Below are 26079 nucleotides of genomic sequence, written 5' to 3'. Positions count from 1 at the left end.
TTGTATATGTATATATTAGGGGAGTTAAATCCTCAAAATCCTATATTGTCATGCTATTAGAAATACATGTTCGGGTTGTAGAGGTGTTAGCCATGCAAAGGGTATGCAAGTATACCACAAAAGTTGAGAAGGTCCCCAGTCACATATTGTCAAAACATGCTTAGAACTAATGATGCAAGGTATAAATAACCAACAAGAGCAAAAAAATCCAATTTGATCAGGCACGTGGAGCAATTACTACAGGAATTATGGGTGAAGTGGTAAAACGCAAGAAATATCAATTTTGGAATATGTCATTTGTAAATGTTAACCCTCAATGTTGGACCCAATACAAGGTGAAAATGTCAAATCATATCCAACCCCATGAGGCTAGCTTTCAAAGAGCCTTCCCACTTTTTCAAATTAGCTCATCTTGAGTTAGTTTTCATTTTTTCATAGAAAGTGCTTATGAACATTGAGTGAGCACATGCTTTCTTTGAACATTGAGCTTGAATACATTGAAGGTTAATATATATAAACAAGCAAAATACTCATCGACCATATTGAGGACATATTTGCTTGATATTCTTACGCATGGAAAGACATGTTTTCAATTACGTCTTTATGAATCGTACATTGGTGGTATAATAGTTTGTACATCCTAACATAGGTTAAGAATGAGCGATTGTCCACCTGATTGTCCACCTATTTTCTAGCACACCTTGGATCAACATGGATTGTCTAACATTGCCCTTTCAAATTTGTCTAGTGGGCACTAAATTCTGCAAGCAAAAGGCTTCTACCACTGTGACTTGTTTGATGAATAGATATTTCGCCACATGGAGAGGTAGCGTCGAAATCACAAACATGTGTCAATATATCAAACAAAGATGGCATCGATATGAGCGACAAGGATTCAACTCATTTATATGTTAACCTTCTGTGGATTCAATATTGAAAACATGTGATTCATAATTTCATATCTAATAAAGAGAAAGCATGTTTCAGTGATGTGAGCAGTAACATGTCGTAGGTAAACCTAGTAGACAGATAGGGCAATTAGTGAACAACAACTACTACACACGCCATTTTTTCTGACGTGTCGGTTCAAGACCAAATGCACGCAAAATCAAGAAAAAAGCACGAAAAAAGCTTCGAATTCGTGTATGGTTTTATTTTAGATAGGATGCCTTCTTACAGGTCATTTTTTAAACGAATCTTGTTACGGCTCGGCGCCCCCGTCCCCGTGTCGGGAATATTCTTTCGGCACGGGTGACCGTCCAGTGGAATATTGACACGTGGACAATATTGCCACGTGGGCAATTGCCTCCGATCATATGCTGCCACGTGGAGATGACGTGGACTTAGCCACCGTGATGACCCGTCGTCTCCTCCTCCTCTGTGTTTTTTTTTTTTGTACTCAAGTCTGCGGAGACAGAGATGTGGTGGCTATGGCGAGCAGCGACCTTCCATCTCCTTCTTCCCACAGCCCCATCCATACCACACCCTCCCTGTCCTCCTCCGATTCCTCCTCTGCTCCCTCCCCCTCTCATGTCTGCGATTCCCTGCACAATCTGAGCTCCAGCATTCAAGGGTTGATCTCCCTCCATCCAACTGCGCGGGATACCTTCAGCGACGTCTCGATCTATGCTTCAGGGAAATCTGTCCATCTCCATCGATGCATTCTCGCCGCCCGATCCCCTTTCTTCAGAGCTCTGTTCTCGAAGGACAGACGGGACCTTTCATATCTCTCTCCCTGCAGCCGTGGCGAAAGCTCGATCAAGGAAGACCTCTCTGTGATACGATTAGATCTCGAGAAGATTCTCAAAATGGTCATCAAGGAGACCGGGAGTAGAATCGGAACCAGAATCCGTTTTGATGCTTTCTGGGCCACCATGTTGTTCTTATATAGTGGGAAAGTTTCCATTCAGACAGTCAAATGCATAGATACTGAGTGTTTGCATGAAGTTTGTCTGCCTTCTGTTAAATTTGCGGTTGAAATGCTCTGCCTTTCATCCGTCTTCGATATCCATGAGCTGAAATCACTTTTCCAGGTTATTACTTATTTGATTACGAGTAAACCCCAATGGTTAGTTTATTTGATTAAGAGTAAGAAGCCCTGATTTTCAGTGTATTTGATTAAGAATTAAGAAAATGTAATTGTTCATATATCTGATTAAGAACTAAGAATAGTTAAATGTTCTTATATCTGATTAGAAATTAAGAAATCCTCATTGTTCGTGTATGCTAACAAGTGTAAGAAAGCCTATTATAGGGGCATCTGATTAAGAACTAAGGAGTCCGAATTGCTAGTGTGTTTGTTTAAGATAAGGGAACAACAATTGTTAATGTATTTGATTCAGATTATGAAACCATTCTGATTCTTCATATATAATTTGACATTTTTATCCTGGAATTTTTTGCGATGTATTGTTAAGTTCATGAAGACCTTGTCATCTACTGTGCTTATCATGGCAGTTCCTTCTTTTTCAATAGTAACGAAAAGAGAACCTTAATAAAATTTAAACACTAAACCCTGAAACTCAAAGAAATGGCCGAAAACCATGTAAACAATAGTAGAGTTCATATATGTTAAACAAATTTGAGAGTCACTATAACTGTTAAAGTATGGTATGGTTAAGGATCCTTTCGTGGTCACTGAAACTCTAATGTGCTGCTCGCAGAATCACCTTTATGATATCGTGGAGAAGACACCAGTAGAACAGGTTTTTCTCATCCTCATTGCAGCTCATGTACATGGAGCTCAGTCATTGTTCACCCTATGCATAAAATCAATTGCAGTTTCACATGTCAGCAAAGTTGATTTGTTAAAACAACTTCCCTTAGCACTAGCAGAGGAGATCATTTCATTGCGATCAAAAATGAATCTTCATCACATGCAGCAAGAGATCACAAATCCTGAACATGAAATGGAATGCCAGAGAATAAGGAAAGCCTTAGATTCAGATGATGTGGAGTTAGTGCGACTTCTTTTAAGAGAAGGGGAAGTAAGCATAGATGAAGCTTATGGTTTGCATTATGCTGTGGCGTATTGTGCCACTAACACTGTTTTGGAACTTCTGGATATTGGCATCGCAAATCCAAATCTTCGGAATGATTGTGGTTTTACTGTGCTTCACGTTGCAGCGATCCGACGTGAACCATCTATTTTGGCATGTCTTCTTATCAAAGGTGCAAATCCAATGGAACGAACACCCAGTTCTCAGACTGCCCTTCAGCTTTGTGCAAGGTCCATACAACGTTCCGATCACCCTAACCACAAAGATTGTGGTGAAGAGTTACAAAAGGATAGGTTATCGATCGAAATATTAGATCAAGCAGGTCGTGAGAATCCCTTTGCGAACACTGTTTTCCCTCCTGCTGTGGATGAAAAGGAATTGTTTATGAGATTGCTTTATCTTGAAAATAGAGGTAATTTTTTATCCTTTTCCATGACTTTTTCGTTTTGTTATCTATTCAAATTTGGTTTATCTTTGTAGTGAGTGTGATCGGAAGTTTTTCTTCTTTTTTGTTTCTGGTGGATAATAATGCAGCAAATCCATAACCATTGCATGTGTTTTTGTTAAGATCTCAAGTTAAACAGATCATATCCTTCTTTTAGATCTTAAATTTTCCAGTGATTTTTAATTGATGTATTTAATCATGACTCATTCTCGTTTTCATTCCATCCAAGGAGTTTGGTGGCAATGTTTGGGAAGTTGCATGTTGTTATACACTGTTTGATTTCTATACGTTTTCTTGTTCCGTTCCAACATAAAAAATTCAGTTCTTAATTGGCTTTCAATGGGACTGTACAGTGGCAGTTGGCCGGCTATTGTTCCCCCAAGAAGCTAAACTGATTACTGGAATTGTACATTTGGAGGCTACATCAGAGTTCACTGGACGTGCAATGACCGAAATTTCTAGCACCAATAAGTCTGAAGGTGTAGATCTCAATCAGATGCCACCTGGTTACTTGGATCAAGCAGGATCATCATTGCCAATACCTAAAATGAGCGATGCCCTTATGAAAAGAGTGCAAGCTCTTCAGAAAACAGGTAATCTTATGTTCTAAATATAGGTTCATAGTGGGTTTGCTTTTTTACAAAGCTATTCAGGGAAACACATCAAAATACACCTAATCTTCTGGATATCTTTCCAGAATACCCCTTCTTATGTAGTACACATTCTATTTCTACAGAGGGGTCAAAATTTCCAGAATATTAGGGGTATTTCGGCGTTTCCTCTTTTATTTCGCCACTCACATCCCCAAGAGAGTGACCGAGACATTATATTGTTTGGTCAGTTGAATTGGGAAAGCGGATTTTCCCTTGTTGTTCGGCCATTCTGAACAGCTTTATGGATGACGATTCATTTGAGCTAAGCCTCACACAAACGGGAAATCCCGAGGAGCAGAGTATGAAGAAACGGCGGTTTTGTGAACTCAAGAACATACTTGAGGATGCATTTCGGAAAGATGTCGAGGCCATGGAAAGGCACCGTTAATAAGGAATCTAGGGTTGGTCGACGTGAATAAGGAATCTAGGTTTGGTCAATGTGAATAAGGAATCAAGAAAGTGAAGCATAGTTGACACTAGAATCATTGGAAGTATCCTGCAATTTGACGTCATTGCAATCTCTATTATCTACTGAATGTCATAATCAATGGCTATATGAGGTGGTCTCAATCTGTATGAGGAATATCAAACAACGACCAAGATCGCTGTGCCGAAGCATTTTACAAAGATTCCACTGATCAGCACAAGCACATCGTCCATCATCCCAAGAATCCCGTCATCGAATTTCAATATCTATAATTTGACGATTCCAAAGAATTGGGATAGCTTCTTGAATGGAGAGGAAAGAAGATTTGGCATGTATGCAATGAACATCTTTTCAATGGATGGCTAGAGTAACCTCACTGTATGAAGTATGGCCATAAATATCCATGGCTTGACATGGTAGACAACTTTCGTAGACAAATGGCATGCTATTAGGCATGCAAAGAAGAGTACCAGTGAACATATCTATCTATCTATCTATATATATATATATATATATGCGACTCAATTTTGGGATTTCAGATTAGATCGAAATTCAAACTCTTCAAAAAGAATAATGTTCACCATAAAAATTTTGTTGCTCAAAAAATTGCAACCCTAATGTAGCATTTTTCTCATTTATATCAATGGCTGTAATTTTTGCTAAATAAAATGTACACAATTGCTTTTAGTCACAAAATCCAAAATTAATGTGAGAAATGCATGACATTGTTGTTAGAGGAGCATAAAGAGGCATTTAATTAAGGACAAGAAAATGAAAGATATTTGTTTCCTCAACATATGATGATTGCATGATGCTGAAAAGGAATGTTAATTTTGATGTTCATTCAAGCAGAAAATCTTGTAGAAGGATCCACAACCCAACCAAAGAGAACAATGTTGTTCAAGACCCCAATTAAAATAATGGAACATCCTCACAAACCTGAGACCATTTGTACTTGGAGTTGGAATAAATGAATTCGGCACATAATCAGAGAAAAATAGAGTAATTTCCTCTCAATAAGAACACGTCCTCATGCTTGATTAGAAACGCTCAAACATTAGGACAATTGTCAAGTGAAATGAAAGGGGCATTATAAGCCAAGTTTGTAAAACCAAAGGAATTATCTACCCACTAGGTACCAATTAAATTGTAGGTCTATTGTTCGCATCATGATCATGCAAAGATGCAATATAGGTTCTATGGCTGAGCCCATCACCACACATGTTGATATGCACCATTTGTGCTTAAATGGAGCCAAGAGTATATGCCATGTGTGGGCTACGAAGCCTCAATCGAAGCACGACAATGTCTATGTGTTTGTGGTCGGCATGGCCGGGCCCTGACACGGGGCTTCGGAGGTGTGCCATGAGCACATCGGGATAAATTCCCGAAGCACGGGGACCTTCCCGCGTGCATTTGTCCGAGATCAAGAAGAAATGATGGAGACACAAGAGGTCTTGGTAAAAGCTGAACTGAGCAGCTTTTCAGTCTTTCAAGATTGAAGAAACAGGGGAGGTCCCCATTTCTGGAGAATTCTCTAACATGGGGATTATTCTTGCTCTGTTGCAGAGACCATCGATTACCTACCGCTGATTGGAATCACTAGGTGAATCTATGTCTCCCTTGAGATGATCAGTAGACAAAGAAGAAGAACCCATATCTTTGCTTGATCCATGAATCCCATCTCTAAGCAAGGGATGGAAAGCTTCTATTCTTCTATGAAGGTTTCCATGCACGAGAAATGCCTTCCTGTTGGCTTCCAATTGCATTGCCTCTTGATCGAGAAAGGTTATGAATTCAGTCTGTTTTTATGTTGTCATCTCATCAGGATGTATGCAGGATATGGAAGGGTGTCCATGGCAGAACAAGTTTTCGTGAAGTTGCAGAAACCAGATGTGTTTGCTTACACTGCTATTATCTCAGCATATGCCAAACATGGACATGGTGAGAAAGCTATCAAATTGTATCATTTCATGCTGCATTCGAACATTCAGCCCGATGAGCATACTCATGTTATAGCAATGAAAGCTTCTGCTAATATGGCATCTGTGAGACATGGCTCAGGTATTTATATTCATGTTGTTGAAAATGGGTTTGAATCAAATCTCTTCATCTTGAATGCAGTTATACATATGTATTCTAAATGTCTTTGCTTTGATGATGCATCCACTTCATTTAATATGTCTCAAGTGCATGACGTTATAACATGGAATGTGATGCTAGAGGCTTTTGTGCAACAGGGGTCTTACCATGCAACTTTTCACTTGTTCTCACAAATGAAAGTCGAGGGATTGGATCCTGACACAATCACTTACATTAACATTTTGAAAGCATGCTCAAATATGGAAGCATTAGATAAGGTAAAGATGATTCATGTTCATGCTCTTTCCAGTGGATTGATAAGAGATGCTTTCCTTCAAGTTTCACTTATTGATGCATACCAGAAATGTTTTAGTGTTAAAGATGCATATGAAGTGTTCAGGAAGTGTGAAGTTCGAGATGTTGTCATATGGCGTGCCATGATCATCGGGTATGCCATCCATGGATATATGAATAAAGCTTTTGACCTCTTTTTCAATATGCAAGAACAAGGTTTAGAGATTGGAAAAATAACATACACGAGAATGCTGAAATCTTGCTGCAATGCTGGAGACCCACATCATGGCAAGGTCATGCATTCAAGCATTGTGGAGGCTGAGTTGAACACAGATATTGAGGTTTCTCAGACAATTCTGGACTTGTATATTCAATGTGGAAGTCTGGAAGATGCACGAAAAGTTTTTGATGATTCACAGGACCATGATGTGGTAACATGGACAATTCTGATAAGAGCTTACCTAGGTAAAAGATGCTATTTGGAAGCTTTTGAACTCTTCCATAAGATGTTTGGGAATGGGGTTAAACCAGATAAAGTCTTGCTTAGTATAATACTGAATGCAATCCATCAATGGCCTGGATTGGACCAAGCAAGGTTGATACATCACTTTGTGGAAGAGAATAACTTTGAGTTTTGCAGCATGGAAAGCGAATTTGTAGGCCTATATGCACAATGTGCTATGCATGTGGATGCAACGTGGACATTCACTAATTTCTTTCTGCAGGCATTCCATGAAAAAAGTGCTAGGGTTGTGATCAATGACCATGTTTTACCACTGTTTGAAGCAAACCATGAACAGGTCATTGTTAGTCTTTTGGAATCGTGCTCTACCCTTGGATTACTCGAAAGTGGTCATTTAGTCCATAATCACTTAGTACAAAACAGCTTTAACTGCACAGCAGAAATTGTTGGGTCTCTCATCGATATGTATGTTGCAAGTGGTAGTCTTGTTGATGCTTCTCTTGTCTATGAGGCTTTCCAAATGCATGATGTTGTAATATGGGCCGCTATGATTGAAGGATATACACAACATGGGAAAGGCACCGAGGCTCTCCGTATCTTTCATCAAATACAACAGCAGGGATTTGAACCTAATCAAATGATATTCGCCGGCATAGTGAAGGCATGCTCCAGTGGATGTCTATTAAGACATGGGGTGATGATCCATACTCACATCCAAGAACACCATTTCGGTGGCAATCAGGTTCTGAACAATGCCATTATTGACATGTATGCAAGTTGTGGCAGCTTAGAAGCTGCAAATCTCATGTTTGATAAATCACTCATCAAGGATGTAATAACATGGAATGTCCTCATAGCAGGATATGCAAATGGTGGTTTTACTCAAGAGGCTCTCAAACTCTTTCAAGAAATGCTGGAAATTAAGTGCATTGACCCCAGCCTTTCCACATTTCTGTGCATCATTAAGGCATGTTCTGTGAAAACAGATATCTATTTGGGGAAGCTCATACACAATTTTGTTTGTGAAACTGGATGTGACTCGAATGTCTACCTTGTAAACAGCTTAATTGATCTGTACATGAAATGTGAAAAGCTTGATGATGTGGAGTACGTGTTTAGAACAGCACCATGTAAGAATCAAGTTACATGGGGACTCGCCATTTCTGCACGCGTGGAAGGTGGAAATTCCCGAGAAGCTCTACAACTTTTCCACCAAATGCAACACGGTGGAATGGATCCCGATAGTATAACAATACTGAGTATTCTAAAAGCTTGTTCAACCATGGGAGCTATCTATGAAGGGATGCTTTTGCATGATTTCATCATTGTAAATGGATTAGAGTCCAATTTGCATGTTGGCAACACATTAGTTGATATGTATTCAAAATGGGGAAGGCCTGAGGATGCAAATAAAGCATTTGTAGGCTTACGACTACGAAGCACAGCAACATGGAATGCAATAATGGCTGGTTGTGTGCATAACAGTAGGCACAAAATGCTCCATCACTATTTTAATAGTATGGAGCATGATGTGGAACCTGATGCCATCACTTTCATGTGCATTTTGTCAGGATGTAGTCATATGGGTCTTGTAGAGGAAGGGTTATACCATTTCCAGTGTATGGTGCAACAACATGGAATTGCGGCAAGTCTAGACCATTATAATTGTATCGTTGATCTTCTTGCACGAGCTGGTTATCTCTTGAGTGCCAATGACCTTCTCCATAGCTTACCTTTTGTGCCTGACCATGTGGGGTGTGTCTCCTTGCTCGGTCATTGTAATCTACATGGTAATAGGGAGCTTGGAAGCCGATGTCTAGACTACATTGTTTTAGACGAGGGAAGAAATGCATCTAGGTATATGCTTATGTTAGAAATATGAACATTGATGAATGGGATGTTCACGCAATTGAATCAAGAAATATATTCTGTTTAGGTTAATTTCGTCAAGGAACAAGACCTCAGCATGCTAACTAGTTACACAAGGGATTGCCTTTGTGACCAACTCTTTAGATGGAAGAGGTTTGTTGTAACCTATTTTGTAAGTGAACAATGATGTCAATAGCAACATAATGACACTCTTATCAACATGGAACACGGGAAGAAAGTTGCGATTGAAACAACCTTTCAAGTCTATGCTCTATAAGTTGCTATTTATCTAAAGTGCCATTATATGATGTCCAAGCTCATCGTTAATGTGTATTTCTTGTAGTGCATCAATTTGTAACACTAAAAATTGTCAAAATGGAAAGAAAGCATGGGTAATTTCTAGTTAAGTGAAATAAAAATCCTCATGATCTACATGTATTGTAGGCTTAGGATCTTAGTTAATGCAATACTCATGTATATAGATGCATCACTTAAGTTCCATCATTTGTCTATACTGTAGTAGGAAACATGATATATTTGTAGGAAAAAGCTAACATTCGACAACATATAATGCACTTTATGCATAGTAGGTATAACATAACACACACAAAATCATGTCATAACATCTCAACTTGAAACAACCGATAATAAATTCTTAAAGCCATGCTCTTAGTCCACGAGTCACATTTAAATATTAATGTTTTGAAAATTCATAACCGAGGAAAACAATCAGAGGTATTTCCAAGTTGTCTCCATTAAAATGATTTGAAAACCTTGTTACAAAAAAGGGGGATTGATGACACTAAATATTTGCTTGTTATGAATGCCACTAAATATTTGCTTGTTTATTATTAGAATAGGGTTAGGTTTATGTTCAAGAACCTAATCCTACGACAAATGGGATTGAGTGAATAAATTTATAGTTAAAAAACATGAGAGGCTTTGAAGATTAATTTCTTACAATTGTATGTGGAATTACAACGATTAATTACTATATGCTTTCTACATAAAAATTGAGCATGTAGAACATGTCATATTAGAAGCTTAATTTCCTCGCTAATTGTAGTTCAAATTAGGAAATGGGGACCAATACACATTCATGATTTTTTGCATATATCAATTCCTTTCTTAGCTATTAGTGTTGTTTCCTTCACCTCCTTAGTTCGTGAAGGAAGTTGCTCTAATGTTGTGCCTTGGGGCATTCATGATATTTTCAACCAAAACGCACGTGGGGTTTATTGATCAAACTATGATATGGTCATACAATTTCCATCATATTTTGCAATCACAATATGAATTTACTCTAAGAGAATGAGACATTCTAAGTATTTTTCGACTAGGTAAGCATTTGAGTACATAAACTAAACTTACTTAGACGCGATACCCTAGATATCCAGTTACATAGGGAGACACTCTCTCCTCCTGAAACAAAACTCTTCTTCACACACAATGCACATTTTTTCCAATATTTGTATATTTTCGGAGGGATCACCAAACCTAGACTACGAGTTTGACATGGGATGTGTGGGATCAATCAAGCATGCACGATTGAACCCATATAGTTTATACTTCTTTGGAAACATTCCGAAAAAAGTCATTCGATCAAGAAGAGTACTATGTATGGAGAAGGTGTTGAGATATCAAGCTCAACTAAGTTTAGCCATTTAGTTAACCACGTTAACATAACTTAGTAGTTACTTAGATAGAATTTAGTCAGAGTGTTCACCTTTTAAACCCTTAAATAAGATATTGTACTTGTACATAAGTGGGGATACGTTCTAGATCATCCACTACCAAGTATATTTAATATAGGATTTTATCCTTGTACCTATATTCTACTCACACGTGTGCACATGAGTTGTATATATACCTCATTGTGGGTATTTTTGTAACTTGATGCTTATTAATATAGAGAAAAGCCTTTAGCTATACTCTCCATTTTTTGTTCATAAGTGTAACTTCCTCTCTCTTCCTCTCACACACATATCACATAATTTTCCGTTGCTTAATCACATATGTGATTAATTACTCACATAATTAGTCACTAATTAACCCTTAGTTAATTACTTAATTGTTAACAGAAGTGATCGCAAACATCCTGTTCTACAAGGATTAAACCATGAACCCTAAGCATGCACGATTGAACCCGTATAGTTTATACTTCTTTGGAAACATTCCTAAAAAAGTCATTCGATTGAGAAGAGTACTCTGTATGGAGAAGGGATCACAAACATCATGTTCTACAAGGATTAAACCCTAAACCCTAAACCATTCAAAGTGTGTGTGTGTGTCTGTTATATATGCTTGTAAAAGGGGTGAAGTTTTCTTGTTCTTGTTTTCTTGTGAGAAATGAAGAGAGACTATTTTAGCAATTTATGGAACTGTTGAGAGGGATTTGGAGGCCATTTCTGTAATTATGTTTTCCTCTGCTGAGTTTTGCAAAGCTTTTTCAAAGACGGTGATGGCGGGTACTCTGCTGCCCCCCTGCACTCTCTGCAGTTTTAGGTTTTGTCTGTTTAGCCGACACGCAGATAGACAGATAGACAGACAGACAGACAGACAGACAGATAAATAGAGAGATTGAGAGAGAGAGAGATCGAGAGAAGGAGAGATCGAGAGATATGTAAGGCCTTTCTCTTTCTCTCCTGGTATCAGGGTAAATGTCGAGCAGAAGCTAAGCATTTTCTCCTTCTCCTCCTTTCAGCAAGCGCATTTCCCCATGGGAGCTCAGCCGAAAGGCATACCTCTTGACATAGATTATAATAAAGCTCTCACTTGCCGTCAGGAGGAAGAAACGCCTGATCTCATCATAACTGGGAAGAAGACACGGGATGGCGATAAAGGAGGAAGAGGAGATGAAGAAGAAGATAAAAAAGGCGTGTCAATGTATGTGAGAAGAGCATTGACAGAATCCGAGAACACGTTTTCTTCTCGTCATGGGAGCGATCAAGCTGATGAAGACAAGATTTCTTGCCTCACAGATGATGAATTGAATCAAAACATAAATAAATACACGAACCATCTCAGGTTGAACCTGAAAGATAAAGGAGAGAAAATCAGAACGTTTCTTGACAAGTTAAAGCAAGAGAAAGAGACAAGACAACATCAGAAGAATGAGGTAAGAAAAGAATGTTCTCTTTTACCTCATTGTGTGGTAAAACACGTGTTTTTTTATAGCCTTCTTTTTCATTGTGTGCAAAAGTTTGTTTCATGATGCCTTTAAGATCATATGCCGTCTTCTATTATCTATTGTTAAAAGCACGTTTTTGTCTCAATGTCATAATCAATGAGGTAAAGAATTGGTTTTCTACCCTTTGTATTCTTTCTTATTGTGCTGAAATCCAGGCCATGATGTAAACCCTTTCGGTATGGGTGAAGTTAGTCAAGGATCTTGATAAAGACATGTACCATCATCCACTATCTATTGTCGACATGTTTTTGGCCTGATGACATATTCAAGGCCTTCTATTATTGTCTCCATGACATGATGGGCCTGTTTTGCTATAGGCATGGTGGCATGGTCAATTCCCATTTGTTTTTGACTTGATGATGTAATCGGCACCTTTGTATTTTCGGTTCGATGAAGTACCAGTGCCATTCTGTTTTTGGATGAGAATGCATCATCAATGCCCTTTGCTATTGCTTTTCGGTATGGGGAGTATCCAATGTTTTATGATTACAGACATTAGATGTGGTTTAGGTTTCTGTATTGAGTACTTTAATCCATGTCTTGAATATTCGATTCTTTTTTTTCAGTACTAAAATAGTCATAACTATCATGTGTGCCTGTAGAGGGCATAAGGTTGTATTCATTTCCTTGTAATTTTGCAAATTCTGGATGGATTGAAAGTAATGCCAACATTCGCTTGATGCCTATTCTCTCTTTCATGCATTGAGATGGGTATGCCTGCATCACATATCATTCGGGTGGTTGTTCCTATCCAATCATTGAGTGGTCTCTAAGGTTGTATTCATTTCCTTGTAATTTTGCAAATTCTGGATGGATTGAAAGTAATGCCAACATTTGCTTGATGCCTATTCTCTCTTTCATGCATTGAGATGGGTATGCCTGCATCACATATCATTCGGGTGGTTGTTCCTATCCAATCATTGAGTGGTCTCTAAGGTTGTATTCATTTCCTTGTAATTTTGCAAATTCTGGATGGATTGAAAGTAATGCCAACATTTGCTTGATGCCTATTCTCTCTTTCATGCATTGAGATGGGTATGCCTGCATCACATATCATTCGGGTGGTTGTTCCTATCCAATCATTGAGTGGTCTCTACACTTTAATCAAAGCGAAATTGAAAAAACAAATACCCATAACACTCGAGTGTTGAGTAAGAGAGGTAATAACTTGTTTAGATAAGCCCTTAGAGTTCTCTCGTAATAAGGTAAGTTCCAACTGGCAAGCCTTAACTTTCAAGCTCTGTGCCTTAGCTCAAAGACTCATTCTCAAAGTTGTGAAATGCTAATAGCATGTGAAATGGCACTTCATAGTTATGGATTTGCTTTGTCATCTTGCTCTCATGTCTCTCCTTGCTCTTGGTGCCAGCATTTACCTTTTGCCTTTGCCTTTGATCTCTTGAAAATGGCTCTTTGGGCTAAGGGCATGAGGCGTGAAAGTTAAGGCTTGCTGCTTGTCACCTGCCACTTGGGATTTACATGATTCGGAGAGGACTCTGAGGACTCATCTAAACACTAAAGATGAAAAGCAGTTATAAAGTGCCTATTGAATGTCCATAAAGGCACAAAAGTTTAGTCTGGATAGAAACATGACATCAAAACTCAAATTTTCTTCCAGGTGAACCTAGTTCTAGGTGGCTATAGGGTAACTGAGCTGAAAAAATGAATGCCTTTGAAATTTCAATCCTCATCTGCACCATTTGTTTGGTATTGTAGCTTTGGGACACCGTCGTCGATTCTCTCTTCCTGACCAGGACATTGCAAAGGGGTTATACATTAGATTGGACAATAGCAATTTGTCGTACATGTAGGCCTTGGTCTCATGTACGATCACACCACCCTTGTCATTGATAGACAAGGAACATTATCTCCCACATGATGGCAGGTGCTTCCTGCGCTTCAGACATCTCTCCATTTTGGAACAACCTATGGTAGAGATCTTTTGAAAACAGAAATTTCAATCTTTCTGACTCGAGAATCTTAATGTATCGATAACGATATTCTTTAATCACGTTTTATTTTATTTATGTCTTGCATTTATTTTGGTTTTTTCTCAAAGTCAAGACAACATGTTAAGATTTAGTCTCTGGCTTGCTCTTATAGGCCATTTAGGGTTTATATCATTATTTCTTTCTTCAGAGCTCTTTAGCTTGGAAACGGAGTTACACATCAACACTACAATTTTCCGTACAATTTTTTTTATCAGTGTATTTTTAACAACGTTTTGAACTTTCTTTAACCTTTGCATGCCTTTTGTTGCTGGACTTTATTCAGGCTTCGAGGAATTTTAATGAAGCTGGAAGAGATTATTCAAAACTTTCTTCTCGATATATTGGTATGCTATCTTCATGTTTTTCCCATAAGCAATGTTGTAGTTGAGATTTCTTTGCTAAAGGTGTGGATATGCTAAAAGCATAGTAAATATGTCATTTTACAGCCATACTATATGTGTTCTGATATCTCCATGTGTTTCTATGCAGCTATGGGGAATTCATTAATAAAGCCCCCAAAAACTGCATTTGTAAGCATCTTAGTTTGATGACTATTGAATCTATTGCAGCAGCTATGTTCATAATGCCATTTTACAGACAGGTGATTGGGATTTTGTCCACAAAAGGAATAAGGCTGGCGCATTTGATGTTGAGGTTGCATTAGTGAAGGGAATGTCGTATAATGAATATTCACAACAAATTCCAGAGACAATGCGGGGCACACGTAATCATACATCCAATGGCCAAAAAACCCCGACTTCATTAATTCCAGTTGCTGATTGTGGAAAAAAGAATGACTTTGCATCCAAGGAAATTCTAGGAAAAAGGCCCAGCACATTTTATGGATGCAATCAGTAAGCTCTATTTTTGGATTTTCTGTTTTAACCTAAAACAACACTGTTTATTTAATCTCTTCTCCTCCTCTCCTCTCTCTCTCTCTCTGTGGTGTCTGTTTGATATGTTCTCACACAGCTTATTGGAGAATCAAAAGGATAAAGTTGATTTCTACAGGAGAAATCAAAGTATCGATACAAAAAAGAGAAACATGCTTAGTATTGTTGGTCTATTGCTGCTACAATCTACATCTCTTAGAGAATTTACATCACAATGTAGAATGTGGATAAAACTTATGTAGAGAAGGTCTAGGAGATATTTCCTTTGAGAAGATGAAGTTTATGCTATGACTTATAACAATTGTTTATAGAACTTCTAAATTATATCTAATCATCATGCCACAAACATGTAATCTAATCTATTAGATCTTAATTTGAGATATATTCCTCATGCCTGAATTTAGTAATTCGGTTCTTTTACCATATTTATCACATGTCTGATATGAGTCTCATAATACCATAAATACTCTGTATATGTATCATAACAAATGGTTTAACACAACCTTGCTCTTATATTTACCTTCCCCCATCCCCTGCAAAATGGGTGGTTTCAAATTTCACACCAACCATCATTTCTTCTTTGGCACTGGTCTGATGAATAAATAGACATGTCTAACATCTAATTGTGATATGCTGGTGTTTGATCATATCTATGCTCTATGTTGATCTATTCATTTGTTGAGTTGGCTTTTATTACTTCTTAATTTCCATCTGAGTGCTTTTTATGTATGCCTATTTTAGCCACTTTCTTTACCTCTATCTCAACCATTCACTCAAAGTTTACTCACTTGTTCACTCATACGCATACTCATACACTATTATCTATTCTTGATACTGATACTAATCTTTATTTACTTATTCTCTCTATGCCAGTCATGCATTCAAATTCACTCATTCATACATGCACACAACATTTTCTATTCTTCCTGATGCTACTGAATGCCACAGGAACATTGCAAATGTAACATCAGATTTTGTGCAATCTTGTACAAATGTACCGCCCTTAAAAAAATTTACTGAAGAGGTGCTCATCTTTTTCAGAACTAACGTTTTGTGGTATGAGGATTCACCATGAATCATAAGCAATTGCTTTTTCGCAGGTGCATTCAGGTCAGGACATGAGAGCAGTTACTAGATCATCCAGAAAAAGGGATTCTATTGGTGCCTCTTTGGTTGGTTGGATAGTTTCCAATGTTTATTCATAAATTTTTTATATGTGAACCTTAGGCATTTTTAAGATTAGCACTTGACTTGCTTTATAGCTTATGCATTATATATGTTCTTAAAAAAGGACCGGAGGTTGCAGGGTACTCTTTAGCACTACGTCTCTCAGAGCAGAATTCTGTTGTTCTGAGAAGCTTAGTTTGAATAGGTTCTTGAAAGTTTATCTTTGAGGAGAATAAAACAGGCCTGGCGTTGTTTTAAGATTAGCACTTGACTTGCTTTATAGCTTATGCATTATATATGTTCTTAAAAAAGGACCGGAGGTTGCAGGGTACTCTTTAGCACTACGTCTCTCAGAGCAGAATTCTGTTGTTCTGAGAAGCTTAGTTTGAATAGGTTCTTGAAAGTTTATCTTTGAGGAGAATAAAACAGGCCTGGCGTTGTTTTCTGTGTTCTTTGTGGTTCCATTTTAATAATTCTTTAGTTTTCGAAGTAACAATAGTGATGATAATAAATCAATAATACTGAGCCAGTTATATTGTACAGCATGGTACATGTACATACTCAACAGTACAGTATATTTATGGTAATTTAAAACTTACGTCATATGATACAATACATTTGATGAAGGGTAAAAATATTCCAAATATTATTATTCAATGGGGTAGAGTAACAACAATTTTAGCAAGTAGATGCATTAAGATGTGTCAAATTCTACTAGAACATTCCAAAAATTCTGTAATGCCCCTTAACATTGGCTGTATATGTTATACTCATCATATTGTGAAAAGAAAGAGGAGGTCGATAACTTTTAAGTAAGAATGAAGAATAATAACGAGAAAAAGAATGATGAAGCAGATGTTGAATTGAGAATGATCTCAAAGATAAATACACATTTTGAATATGGTTCTATTATTATGAGTTCCCCAAAGACTTTTCTCTAGTGTGCATTCTGGTTTCAGATTCTTTGGTTCTTAGTTTTGTGAATTCCCTTTACATTTCAGTCTGCTGATCATACAGGATACTGCAATGGAACTTTCTGATGATGAAGAAAAGTTGGAATCAGGAGGCCATCCTGAAAATGAAGATTATTTACATGACTACCATTTACGTAGCAAGTCAAGAGGGTTCGTATAACTAGATGCATTTTTTCAATAAATCAGTAGCTCTCTTTTGCAATAGTATTTTCAGCATTGATGGGGTCAATTTCTTTTCAGAGAGGTGGGATTCAGGTTCGCATATCCTCGGTAAGGTTTTTTCTGCATTTTATTTCGATTTTTTTGTTTGTTTTGGTTCATGTGAAAGTTTCATGAGCTTTACTGTGATGACTCTAGTGATGATCCAGAAGCAGTTGAGGTGCAACAATCAGATTTAAGACATCTTGATCCCTATGAGTTTCTAAATGATACTGTGATTGACTTCTATATCAAGTAAGAGATCTCATAATTAAAAGAACTAGACAATCTTAAATGAATCTGTCATTGACGTTTAAACTTTGTATTTCACAATAAACTTAGTCAATCCTGAAGGAATAAGACATAAACTTTGTATTTCACAATAAACTTAGTCAATCCTGAAGGAATAAGACATGCATGATAAAGATTTGGACGTTTCTTTGTCCTCAAATTTCGTGTCAATGTCCAAGTTTGAATGCATTTTTGGTTTTGCTTTCTATATTGAATCAGATATATCCAGAGGCCAGAAAATTTGAGCGAGGAGAGGAAATTGAGGTTTCACTTTTTCAATACCTTCTTCTTCAAGAAACTGCTTTTGGAAAAGGTAGCTCTTTCCTTGTTCTTTTATATATTTATACTGTATTTTTTCTGAGTTATGACAAGGCTGCACCATTAAATAGATTGAAAGGACAGAAGCAATCAAGAAATTTAAAGAAGTCTTTCATGAGCTTTGTAATAGCACGAATTATATGTGATATTTTGGAGCAAAAACGTTACCGCTGACCTATGCAGCTTGCCTGTTCAGCCGAAGGGAAGAAGTTCTGATTGCTATTCTAAATTAAGGAAATGGGTTAGAGGAGTCAACATTTTTGACAAGTACTTGTTAGTTCCAATACATGAAAGGTAGTTTAATACAACTGTGCGATTTAAATTTGATAAACAAATATCAGTCTCATTGCACTTAAATACTTGTTGCTGATGTTGCTTTCCAGTGCTCATTGGAGTTTGGTAATAGTTTGTTTTTCTTTTGAGGAAGAGTCAAAGATGCAGCCATATATACTTCATTTAGACTCAATGAAGGATGGTCACGTAACTGAAAAAGTTGTGCAAATTCTGGAGAGGTATTGATCTCAAATCAGACTATACATCATCTGGATACAAACATTTTGATTCTAAGGAATCAACACTGTGTATTGAAGCTGTCTTCAACAGCATTTTTCAAATTTGAGGTTGTAGATGTACTATCATGGGTTGATTTTGTAATTTACAGCTATTTGAAAGCTGAGTGGCATCACATGGGAGGAATTGATGGTGTTGATAGAAACTGGGATGCTCTTTCAGAACGGGTTGATGTAATAACTAGTGAATTTACAATCCTTTTAACTGAAAGGCCACAAATTATTTTGAGGTAATTGAATACTCTTGCCATCCCTTTCATTACAGGTACCACTCCAACAGAACGCTTGGGACTGTGGTCTGTTCTTACTGTTTTTTATACAGCGCTTCGTAGAGGATGCTCCATTAGAATTCACAGCCAACTCTCTGAATTCTATGGTACATGTTTACTAAGTCCTCTAGCTCTGAAAACCTGTGCCGGTTTTCCTCTAAATTCTTGAATCAGTTTGGCAGGAATTGGTTCAAGCCTCAAGAGGCCTCTAAACTAAGGATATCTATAAAGAACCTTCTTAGGACACTTGTGAAAGAGCAAAATGTGGAGATTATGATGGAAGACATGGATTAAACAGATGTGTCTGGAACCATGAAAATCAAGATACTTCTTTTTTGCAGGTGTTTCCTGTTTTGATTATGAATATTGCCGCATTTTGAAAGTCGTCTTAACTAAGTTATTGCAGAACATTATCAAGTAGTCTTCTGATGGGCACTGAGACTTCTTTTACATGGTGTGTAATTTTTTTGATTTGAAAGGCCAACACAAAATTTGATTGCCAAATAGGTTGCAGCAATCAACTATGCCTCAAGACTCACCAGTGATATAAATGAGCAGCAAGATAATACCGTATCAATAGCAAATGACAAATGGCTCACCAATTTCTGAAGTAAGATTCATGTAAATTGTTATGTTTTGTTTCTTTCTGTCATTGTTTGCTGGAAACTACTTTCTGTTGTTTATTGATATGCATTATTGAAAACATTCTGGGTCTTCTATTTTCTTTTGTTTGTATGCAAGTAGGTACCTTTGCCACCATAAAAGTTCCAACCTTCTGACATTTTAAGGAAATGGAAACAAATGTCATGGAGTTTGGAAACCAGAAACTTCAAAGCTCGCCACATTTCTCGGTTACATAAAAGGCTACCAAACTTAAAATGTTATTAAACCCAAATCTTCTGTAGGTTGGGTTCCAAAGGACCTTCTAATGTCTAATCAATGCTCTAAGAGCGTTCAGAATGTATTGTACAGTTTTAGAATACCATTAACAACCATTGATGTCTGCTTGTTAGTATTTTGAGATGTTCTATTATCTGATGTACTAAACTGGGGTTTAACGGTTGTTATGTGCTTTATCCTTAGTAACCTGCCAAGCCGTATGATGTATTTATGATACTCGAATAATTGACTAGCCTTTCTTATATGCTTTATTCTTAGTAACCTGCCAATCTGTGATGATGTATGATGCTGGAGAAATTATTTGGTATTTACGTGAATTCCTATAGTCCCTTTCTAAATGAAATGATTATCCTTCAAGTTTTGGTTATTATTCTAAACTAAGGATAACATGGCATCTTACAGGATATCATTTTCAAGCACTTCAACATGCAAGTATATTATCAGTGATGTTTTGAAATACCAAAGATAGATGACACTAAAGCTATACTTGGTACTTGAACATGTTTTGGTATTGGTACAGTTGAAGTGTGGATGCAACATGGATCCTATCTTGTACATAGGTTCATAGATGTTTGGCTTGTAATAAGATACAACTTAGCTTGAATAGATGAATGAGTAACTATTGTTCTTTGCAGATCAATTGTGGATCTGTGGAGCATGCTCCAATCTTGTACCTCTAGTTTTGAGTGGTATAATCGGTTTCATAGTATGAGCCATACGTGCATTCGCGAAAGAAAAACACCCTCAAAGAATGATAAATACAATACTTTTGGATTAACTATTTATTATGAGGTAGATAAGCCTAAAAATGAAAAAAAAACAAAAAAAAACATTAAAAAAAGGGGAAAAAACAAAAAAAAAACACAAGAATGTTGGGATAACATTTGCATTTGTTTTCCAAGTTATACTAGATGAACACGAATTTTACGTACTATGATTGGTTTCATTTTGATAATGAGTAAGAGTATGTTGACATGTGGCATGAAGGATTCATCAATTTGAGGTTTGACTCAAAAGAAATGTAGGTAGTTTTGGGGATGTGATCTTGTAGATATTCTGTTTGACGTCATCAAAATATCCTTCTATTAATAAAAAGCTACATTGCAACAGATATTGTTCTAGCATCTATAGAGAGAATGGTAAAAACTAGCTAACATATGTCCAATGTATATGTTAAAGATCCCTTTTGTATGTGTTCCATTTGTGTGATAAGTTGTATATGAAGGTGGTAATACATTTTATTGTATCAATTATTATTTCAACTTATTTAATGGGTTATGAATACATTTCAGAATAGGCAATCACTTCGCATAATTTTTGAAACAAAATGCTATAACTTGAGCTATGACGCCTAGGTGATATTCTCCAAACAAGAAAATATTTGTTCTTTGGATTTTTCATTAGTCTGTGTAGATAAATGACAAATTCTGTTTCGAGACACACCATTGGCTGCCTGTCTTTCCACCTATATATTGTATCTTGGCTCTCCAACCATTTATGGATTTGCATGTGGTATGTACATGGCTAGGATGGATATCTAACAACTTCTCCTTGAGCTTGGACTACGCTTGACCTTTGCTTGCAAGTGATGGTTGGATGAAGAATTGTAAGTTTGTTGCCATAAGCCAAAGGAGATGAGAACAATACTAAGCCTTTTTTATTTTATTAATGCATATTTTGTTAATGGGAAATCTGAACGTGAGTTGAAATGTTGATGTGTGTTGTTTGGGGTGTCATTGATCATGAGAGCCAAAATTTGTTTGCTAAGGCATAGTGGGCGGGTGCGGTTGACCACTTAATCACTTTAGTAAGACTAAAAGATAGTGGGAAGGGTCTCAACAATTTAGAGCCTATTGCATGTTGACGCTTTAGTAGTAGCGGCTTCACTAAATTGGTAATGGACAAAGTTTTCTCTTATCATTGAGTTTGGAATTGGAACACAATAGTGCTTTGTTGACTTCTTTTAGTCTGGTTGGGGTTAGGTTATACACCTAGTTGGATTGGTTTGGGTTAGTTTTCTATTTTTTATTGTGACAAGTGCTAACCTAATGGGTGTATGATAACTTTGCATATGTGCTTGCAACATGTTTTGGACAATGGGGAAAGAAAACCATCAAATTTGCGTTGATTTTGGATGTCTCATGGATGTTAACTCTTGCCCAAGCCCATAACAAGGCCCAATCTAGTCTCTATCAACTTATCCTAGTTTGGTTCCTCCTTGACTTGTGCCCTTGTTTTGGAGTCATTTCCTTCACTTTTGGTCTCACTCATTACCATGTTTGAACATTGTGTATCCATGAAGCTTATCAAGGTGTCAACCCATCTATCCTCCAAATTCTTCACTTTGTTCATCTCTGTATCAATCTTCAAAATTCTCTCTTCAACTTCTTCCCTTTGATTTTTGGTTCTCAATATAGTGCTTTGATCACTTGTCATTGTTGTATAGGCAATAGCCTCAAGTGCACAAGATGCACATGTTGTTTTAATGTCAAGGCCATGCTCATCTTCTTTCTCATTTTTCGGGATGTCATTCTCCTCACTTCCCTTCTCCTCATTCATCACCTTAGATTGATCCCATGAGCCTCATGTGTTAGTTACTTCTAGGGAAACACCTCTTGAGCTACCTTGGTCTTCGCAATTATCATTCAACATCTCCATGCTCTTCTTCGCTTCTTCATCCTTTGTGTCTTCATTCATCTTCCTATCATCACCACCCTTCTCTTGGATCCTATAATAGCGTATGCCCAAAGCTTCAATGATCATGATTTTCTTATGACTGACTAGACCTTCCTAACTTGTCGATAGCCAAGTTTAGATTTCAAATGTGGAGAAACCTTATCACCTTCTTTATCTTCCTCGTCCCTTCCTTTGGCTATTGCCGTTTCAATGTTGTAGGCCTCATATCCATTAACCTTCTCTTCTAGCAATATCTCGTGCATAATGTTGTTAGGGTAACTTGTCACTAGTTCTTCCATTTATGTTTCCTCAATTTTATTTTCCAATATTCTTCCTTCACATGAGTGACCGAGTATATCTTTGGATAGAAAACTTTGGAGATGGTATTTGTGCCATAATCTGAAACACCTCAAGTTTCTTCAAAGTCCCACTTAACTTTATCGTGGCTTCAGTACAAAGCTTTGGAGATGCTCTTCATCTCATTGTCTAGACTATCCTCAAACTCCCGCTCATAGCCTAGGCACAAAGTTTTAGAGATGCACCTTATCACATTGTCTAGGCTGTACTCAAACTGCCTCTCATAGCCTAGGCACAAAGTTTTAGAGATGCATCTTATCACATTGTTCGGGCCATGCATAGGGATCTTGTTTCCACCCTCTTTTGTTCCCTTGGCATTCTCTTTGGCTTGTTTGTATGATGAGGAGGTGGTATGTGCCATATCTTTTACCTTAATATTATCTTCATGTTGTATGTTGGCGTTTGTATTGACCTCGTTCTTCATTTCCAAGTTTTCTTTGTTTTGTCTTATATTCAATCAAATGGAGGTGTGTGCCACCATCTCTCTTCTTTCATTTTCGGCTCTTGCTTTGATCTTGCCTCTTCAACGTTAATCTTCTCTTTTAGGCTCTCTGAAAAAAAAAACCATATCAAGCATTGATGCAATCTTCCATAATGAGCTCATTTATTTATACAAATCAAGACCTAAAATTTCCTAACTTGACCCTTGATGAACCTCTTTGTTAGTCTTTGAATCTCCTCGATATGCCATGCTAGACATGCACCCTAAACCCTTGTACTTCATTTGGTAACACTTGATGAGATGTTCATTTTCTTTCTACCATAGTGTTGATATATTCTTTATACTTAACCTCAATATTAGATTAAATAATTTGCACTATTGCCAATCTAGTTGGATCTCAAACTTCACTCTTACGCATACTTGAACAAAATAATAATAATATTTTTTTGTTGGAGAAGGATGATGATATGGGAGGAGGAAGCATTTCTATGGAGTGATAGGGACGTTGGATACATTAGATGTACGCTATTGGAAAGCCGTCCTTATAGTAAAATCTTTTTAGTCTAAGTTAGAGGTAGAGATGGATGATGTTAATGGACGATGAAGCAGTTCTAGGGAGTGACGGGGAGACTTGATTATGTTTTCATTGACTTTTCAAATTTGGGGAGCGTTTTTCTCATTTTTCTGGTGAGGATGAGTGGATTCAAACTGTAAAAAGGAAGGTGTTGTATTAGGATGTATACATTTGGTAGCAAGTCTTCTGTGTTGCTGACTATGTGCATGCTGAAGAAGGATTGAAATGGTTCAAAGCTATGAGCTGCGAGGATGCAACTACTTTGGTTTCTAATATCTATCAAAGGAATAGCTTGATGCAATGTGTTGATTGCAAATTATGTTGAACATGAACATGAACATGAGCATGTTGAAGAAGCATTGAAATGGTTCATATCTATGTATCATGGAATTCATTGATTGCGGGATACGCTGAATATGGGCCTTTTAGTTATGTTTTCAAATGTATTAAGCAAATGAAGTTGGAGGAGACTTTTCCAAATGTTGTAACATATTTGTGATGCTTGAAAGCATGTGGAAGACTCAGAGACGTTGAGAAAGTACGAAGACTGTAGGTAGAGATTGTATGGGATGGTCTCAAAAGTGATATTTATATTGAGAATAGTGTGATAGGGATGTATGCTAGGTGTTGATCTCTGTTAGATGCGCAAGATGTATTTGATACTCTTGCAAACAGAGATGTTCTCTTTGGTACTACATTGATTATAGGATATGTTGAGCATGGCCTGACAAAGATTTTTTTTGGTTTACCTGGTGAGGCACAAGAAATATTTTCAAAGCTTCGATTTGGAGATACAGGGATGTGGAATATAGTAATTTTCACTTTGGGAGGCTTTTTTTATTTCAGGAGATGGTTTTGAAGCATTGAAATGTTTTCAACGTATGCAAAGTGAAGGGCTTTCTCCTAATGTGATATTATTTCATTTGCATTTTAAAGGCTCTCATATTCTCCAAAGAGGTTTTCTGCAAAGATTGTAACCCATCTTGGAATTAGTTTTGTATAAATGTATGCAACATGTGGTGACCTATTGAAAGTTGAACAAGTATTTACTTAACTGCCCATGAAGACTATTGCTGCTTGGAATGCTCACATCATAGGATGTATTCAATGTGGCCAAGCTTATGATGATATAAAATGGATTATTTTAGTCCACCTTATGGGTCTCTACTCAAGTAGGTTTTTGGACCAGTTCAATTTGTAGTCTCTTGGAATGCATTGTTCGTCGGCCTAGCTCAGAACTAGCTATACTGAATTTCACAATTGTGATAAGGTCGTTGTTTATTTCAACTTCATGATCAGATTGTTAGATGGGGATTTGTGAGAAGAATGTTATATTGGGCAAGGCGTTGGTAGTTATGTATGTGAACTGTGGTATGCTTGAAAAAGCACAAAAAGTGCATGGTGAGCTTCTTGTCAGGACTCTATACTCTTCGAATCACTCATTACTGGGTATGTTCAACATAGAAAGGGTTACGAAACAATGAACTATTTCCAGAAGATGCAAAGCAAGGGTCTCTCATCAGATAGGATCACATATATTTGCATCCTGAAGGCTTTTGGAAACACTGGATTTAGTGTAAAAGGGGAAAAGATTCATGATGAGAGTATAAATAAAGGTCTCTTCATGGAGGAGGATATCGTGCTTAACAATGCTTTGGTGAATGCAAAAGAAGGATTGGAAAAAGATCCTTTGTTGGGATCGTAAATGTGGAGCAATAATTGAAGCCTGAGAGCTTTTTGATGATTTATTGCTGGTGGAGATATGGTACAATGGCCTGCCATGTTATTGGGCTATATTGAGCATGATAAGAATGAGGATGCTATACAACTCTATCCTAGAATGCTTGTGCAAGGTCTCTTACCTACTATGATGACATTTGTTGGTATGTTGAAAGCATGTGGCAACATGGGAGAATTGGTAGACATATTGAAAGGAAATTAGATGTTGAGATGGATCTCAGTTAAATGAAGGATCCATGGCTAGCCATTGTCCTACACAAGATAGGCTTGGGAATGATAGTTGTTCCTTTTCCATCTATTT

At 37.2% G+C, this 26079-nt stretch overlaps 3 protein-coding genes across 13 annotated transcripts; all 3 read left to right on the top strand.

Annotated features, from left to right (window-relative positions):
• Nucleotides 1–1416: 1416 nt before the first annotated feature.
• Nucleotides 1417–5162, top strand: LOC147860626 (BTB/POZ domain and ankyrin repeat-containing protein NPR2-like). 2 transcript variants are annotated; one of them, XM_087324846.1, is made up of 4 exons: nucleotides 1417–2033; nucleotides 2664–3411; nucleotides 3798–4037; nucleotides 4286–5162. In XM_087324846.1, the coding sequence occupies exons 1-4, from the start codon at nucleotides 1431–1433 to the stop codon at nucleotides 4483–4485; spliced, it is 1791 nt and encodes a 596-aa protein (XP_087180972.1). In that variant the 5' UTR covers nucleotides 1417–1430; the 3' UTR covers nucleotides 4486–5162. The 2 variants fall into 2 exon arrangements, with proteins under 2 accessions (XP_087180972.1, XP_087180973.1); XM_087324847.1 differs by having other exon boundaries at nucleotides 3798–4060; nucleotides 4286–4522.
• An 815-nt stretch (nucleotides 5163–5977) lies between these two features.
• On the top strand, nucleotides 5978–9579 carry LOC147860625 (pentatricopeptide repeat-containing protein At4g38010-like). 3 transcript variants are annotated; one of them, XM_087324931.1, is made up of 3 exons: nucleotides 5978–6588; nucleotides 6765–6884; nucleotides 6969–9579. In XM_087324931.1, exons 1-3 carry the CDS (start codon nucleotides 6580–6582, stop codon nucleotides 9243–9245), a joined length of 2406 nt encoding a protein of 801 aa, XP_087181057.1. In that variant the 5' UTR covers nucleotides 5978–6579; the 3' UTR covers nucleotides 9246–9579. The 3 variants fall into 3 exon arrangements, with proteins under 3 accessions (XP_087181057.1, XP_087181056.1, XP_087181058.1); XM_087324930.1 differs by having other exon boundaries at nucleotides 6765–9579; XM_087324932.1 differs by lacking the exon at nucleotides 5978–6588 and having other exon boundaries at nucleotides 6762–6884; nucleotides 6980–9579.
• Nucleotides 9580–11749: 2170 nt separating this feature from the next.
• On the top strand, nucleotides 11750–20623 carry LOC147860624 (uncharacterized). Of its 8 annotated transcripts, XR_015530258.1 has the most exons (18): nucleotides 11751–12350; nucleotides 14694–14754; nucleotides 14900–14940; nucleotides 15008–15264; nucleotides 16252–16327; nucleotides 16404–16475; nucleotides 17488–17594; nucleotides 17685–17714; nucleotides 17802–17897; nucleotides 18153–18246; nucleotides 18382–18545; nucleotides 18635–18763; nucleotides 18913–18994; nucleotides 19086–19196; nucleotides 19264–19430; nucleotides 19496–19699; nucleotides 20248–20293; nucleotides 20392–20623. XR_015530258.1 is itself a non-coding variant. In XM_087324874.1 (16 exons), exons 1-15 carry the CDS (start codon nucleotides 11952–11954, stop codon nucleotides 19381–19383), a joined length of 1839 nt encoding a protein of 612 aa, XP_087181000.1. In that variant the 5' UTR covers nucleotides 11751–11951; the 3' UTR covers nucleotides 19384–19430; nucleotides 19496–20623. The 8 variants fall into 8 exon arrangements, 1 of the variants encoding a protein (XP_087181000.1); XR_015530262.1 differs by having other exon boundaries at nucleotides 11750–12350; nucleotides 19272–19430; nucleotides 19597–20293; XR_015530260.1 differs by lacking the exon at nucleotides 20248–20293 and having other exon boundaries at nucleotides 19597–19699.
• Nucleotides 20624–26079: the final 5456 nt, after the last annotated feature.

This window comes from Azolla caroliniana, unplaced genomic scaffold, assembly GCF_043228905.1.
Source record: "Azolla caroliniana isolate FFs.n. ecotype wild unplaced genomic scaffold, voAzoCaro1.0.p SCAF_9, whole genome shotgun sequence".
NCBI classification, from domain to species: Eukaryota; Viridiplantae; Streptophyta; class Polypodiopsida; order Salviniales; family Salviniaceae; genus Azolla; species Azolla caroliniana.
This window is presented reverse-complemented; position numbering and strand designations above follow the sequence as displayed.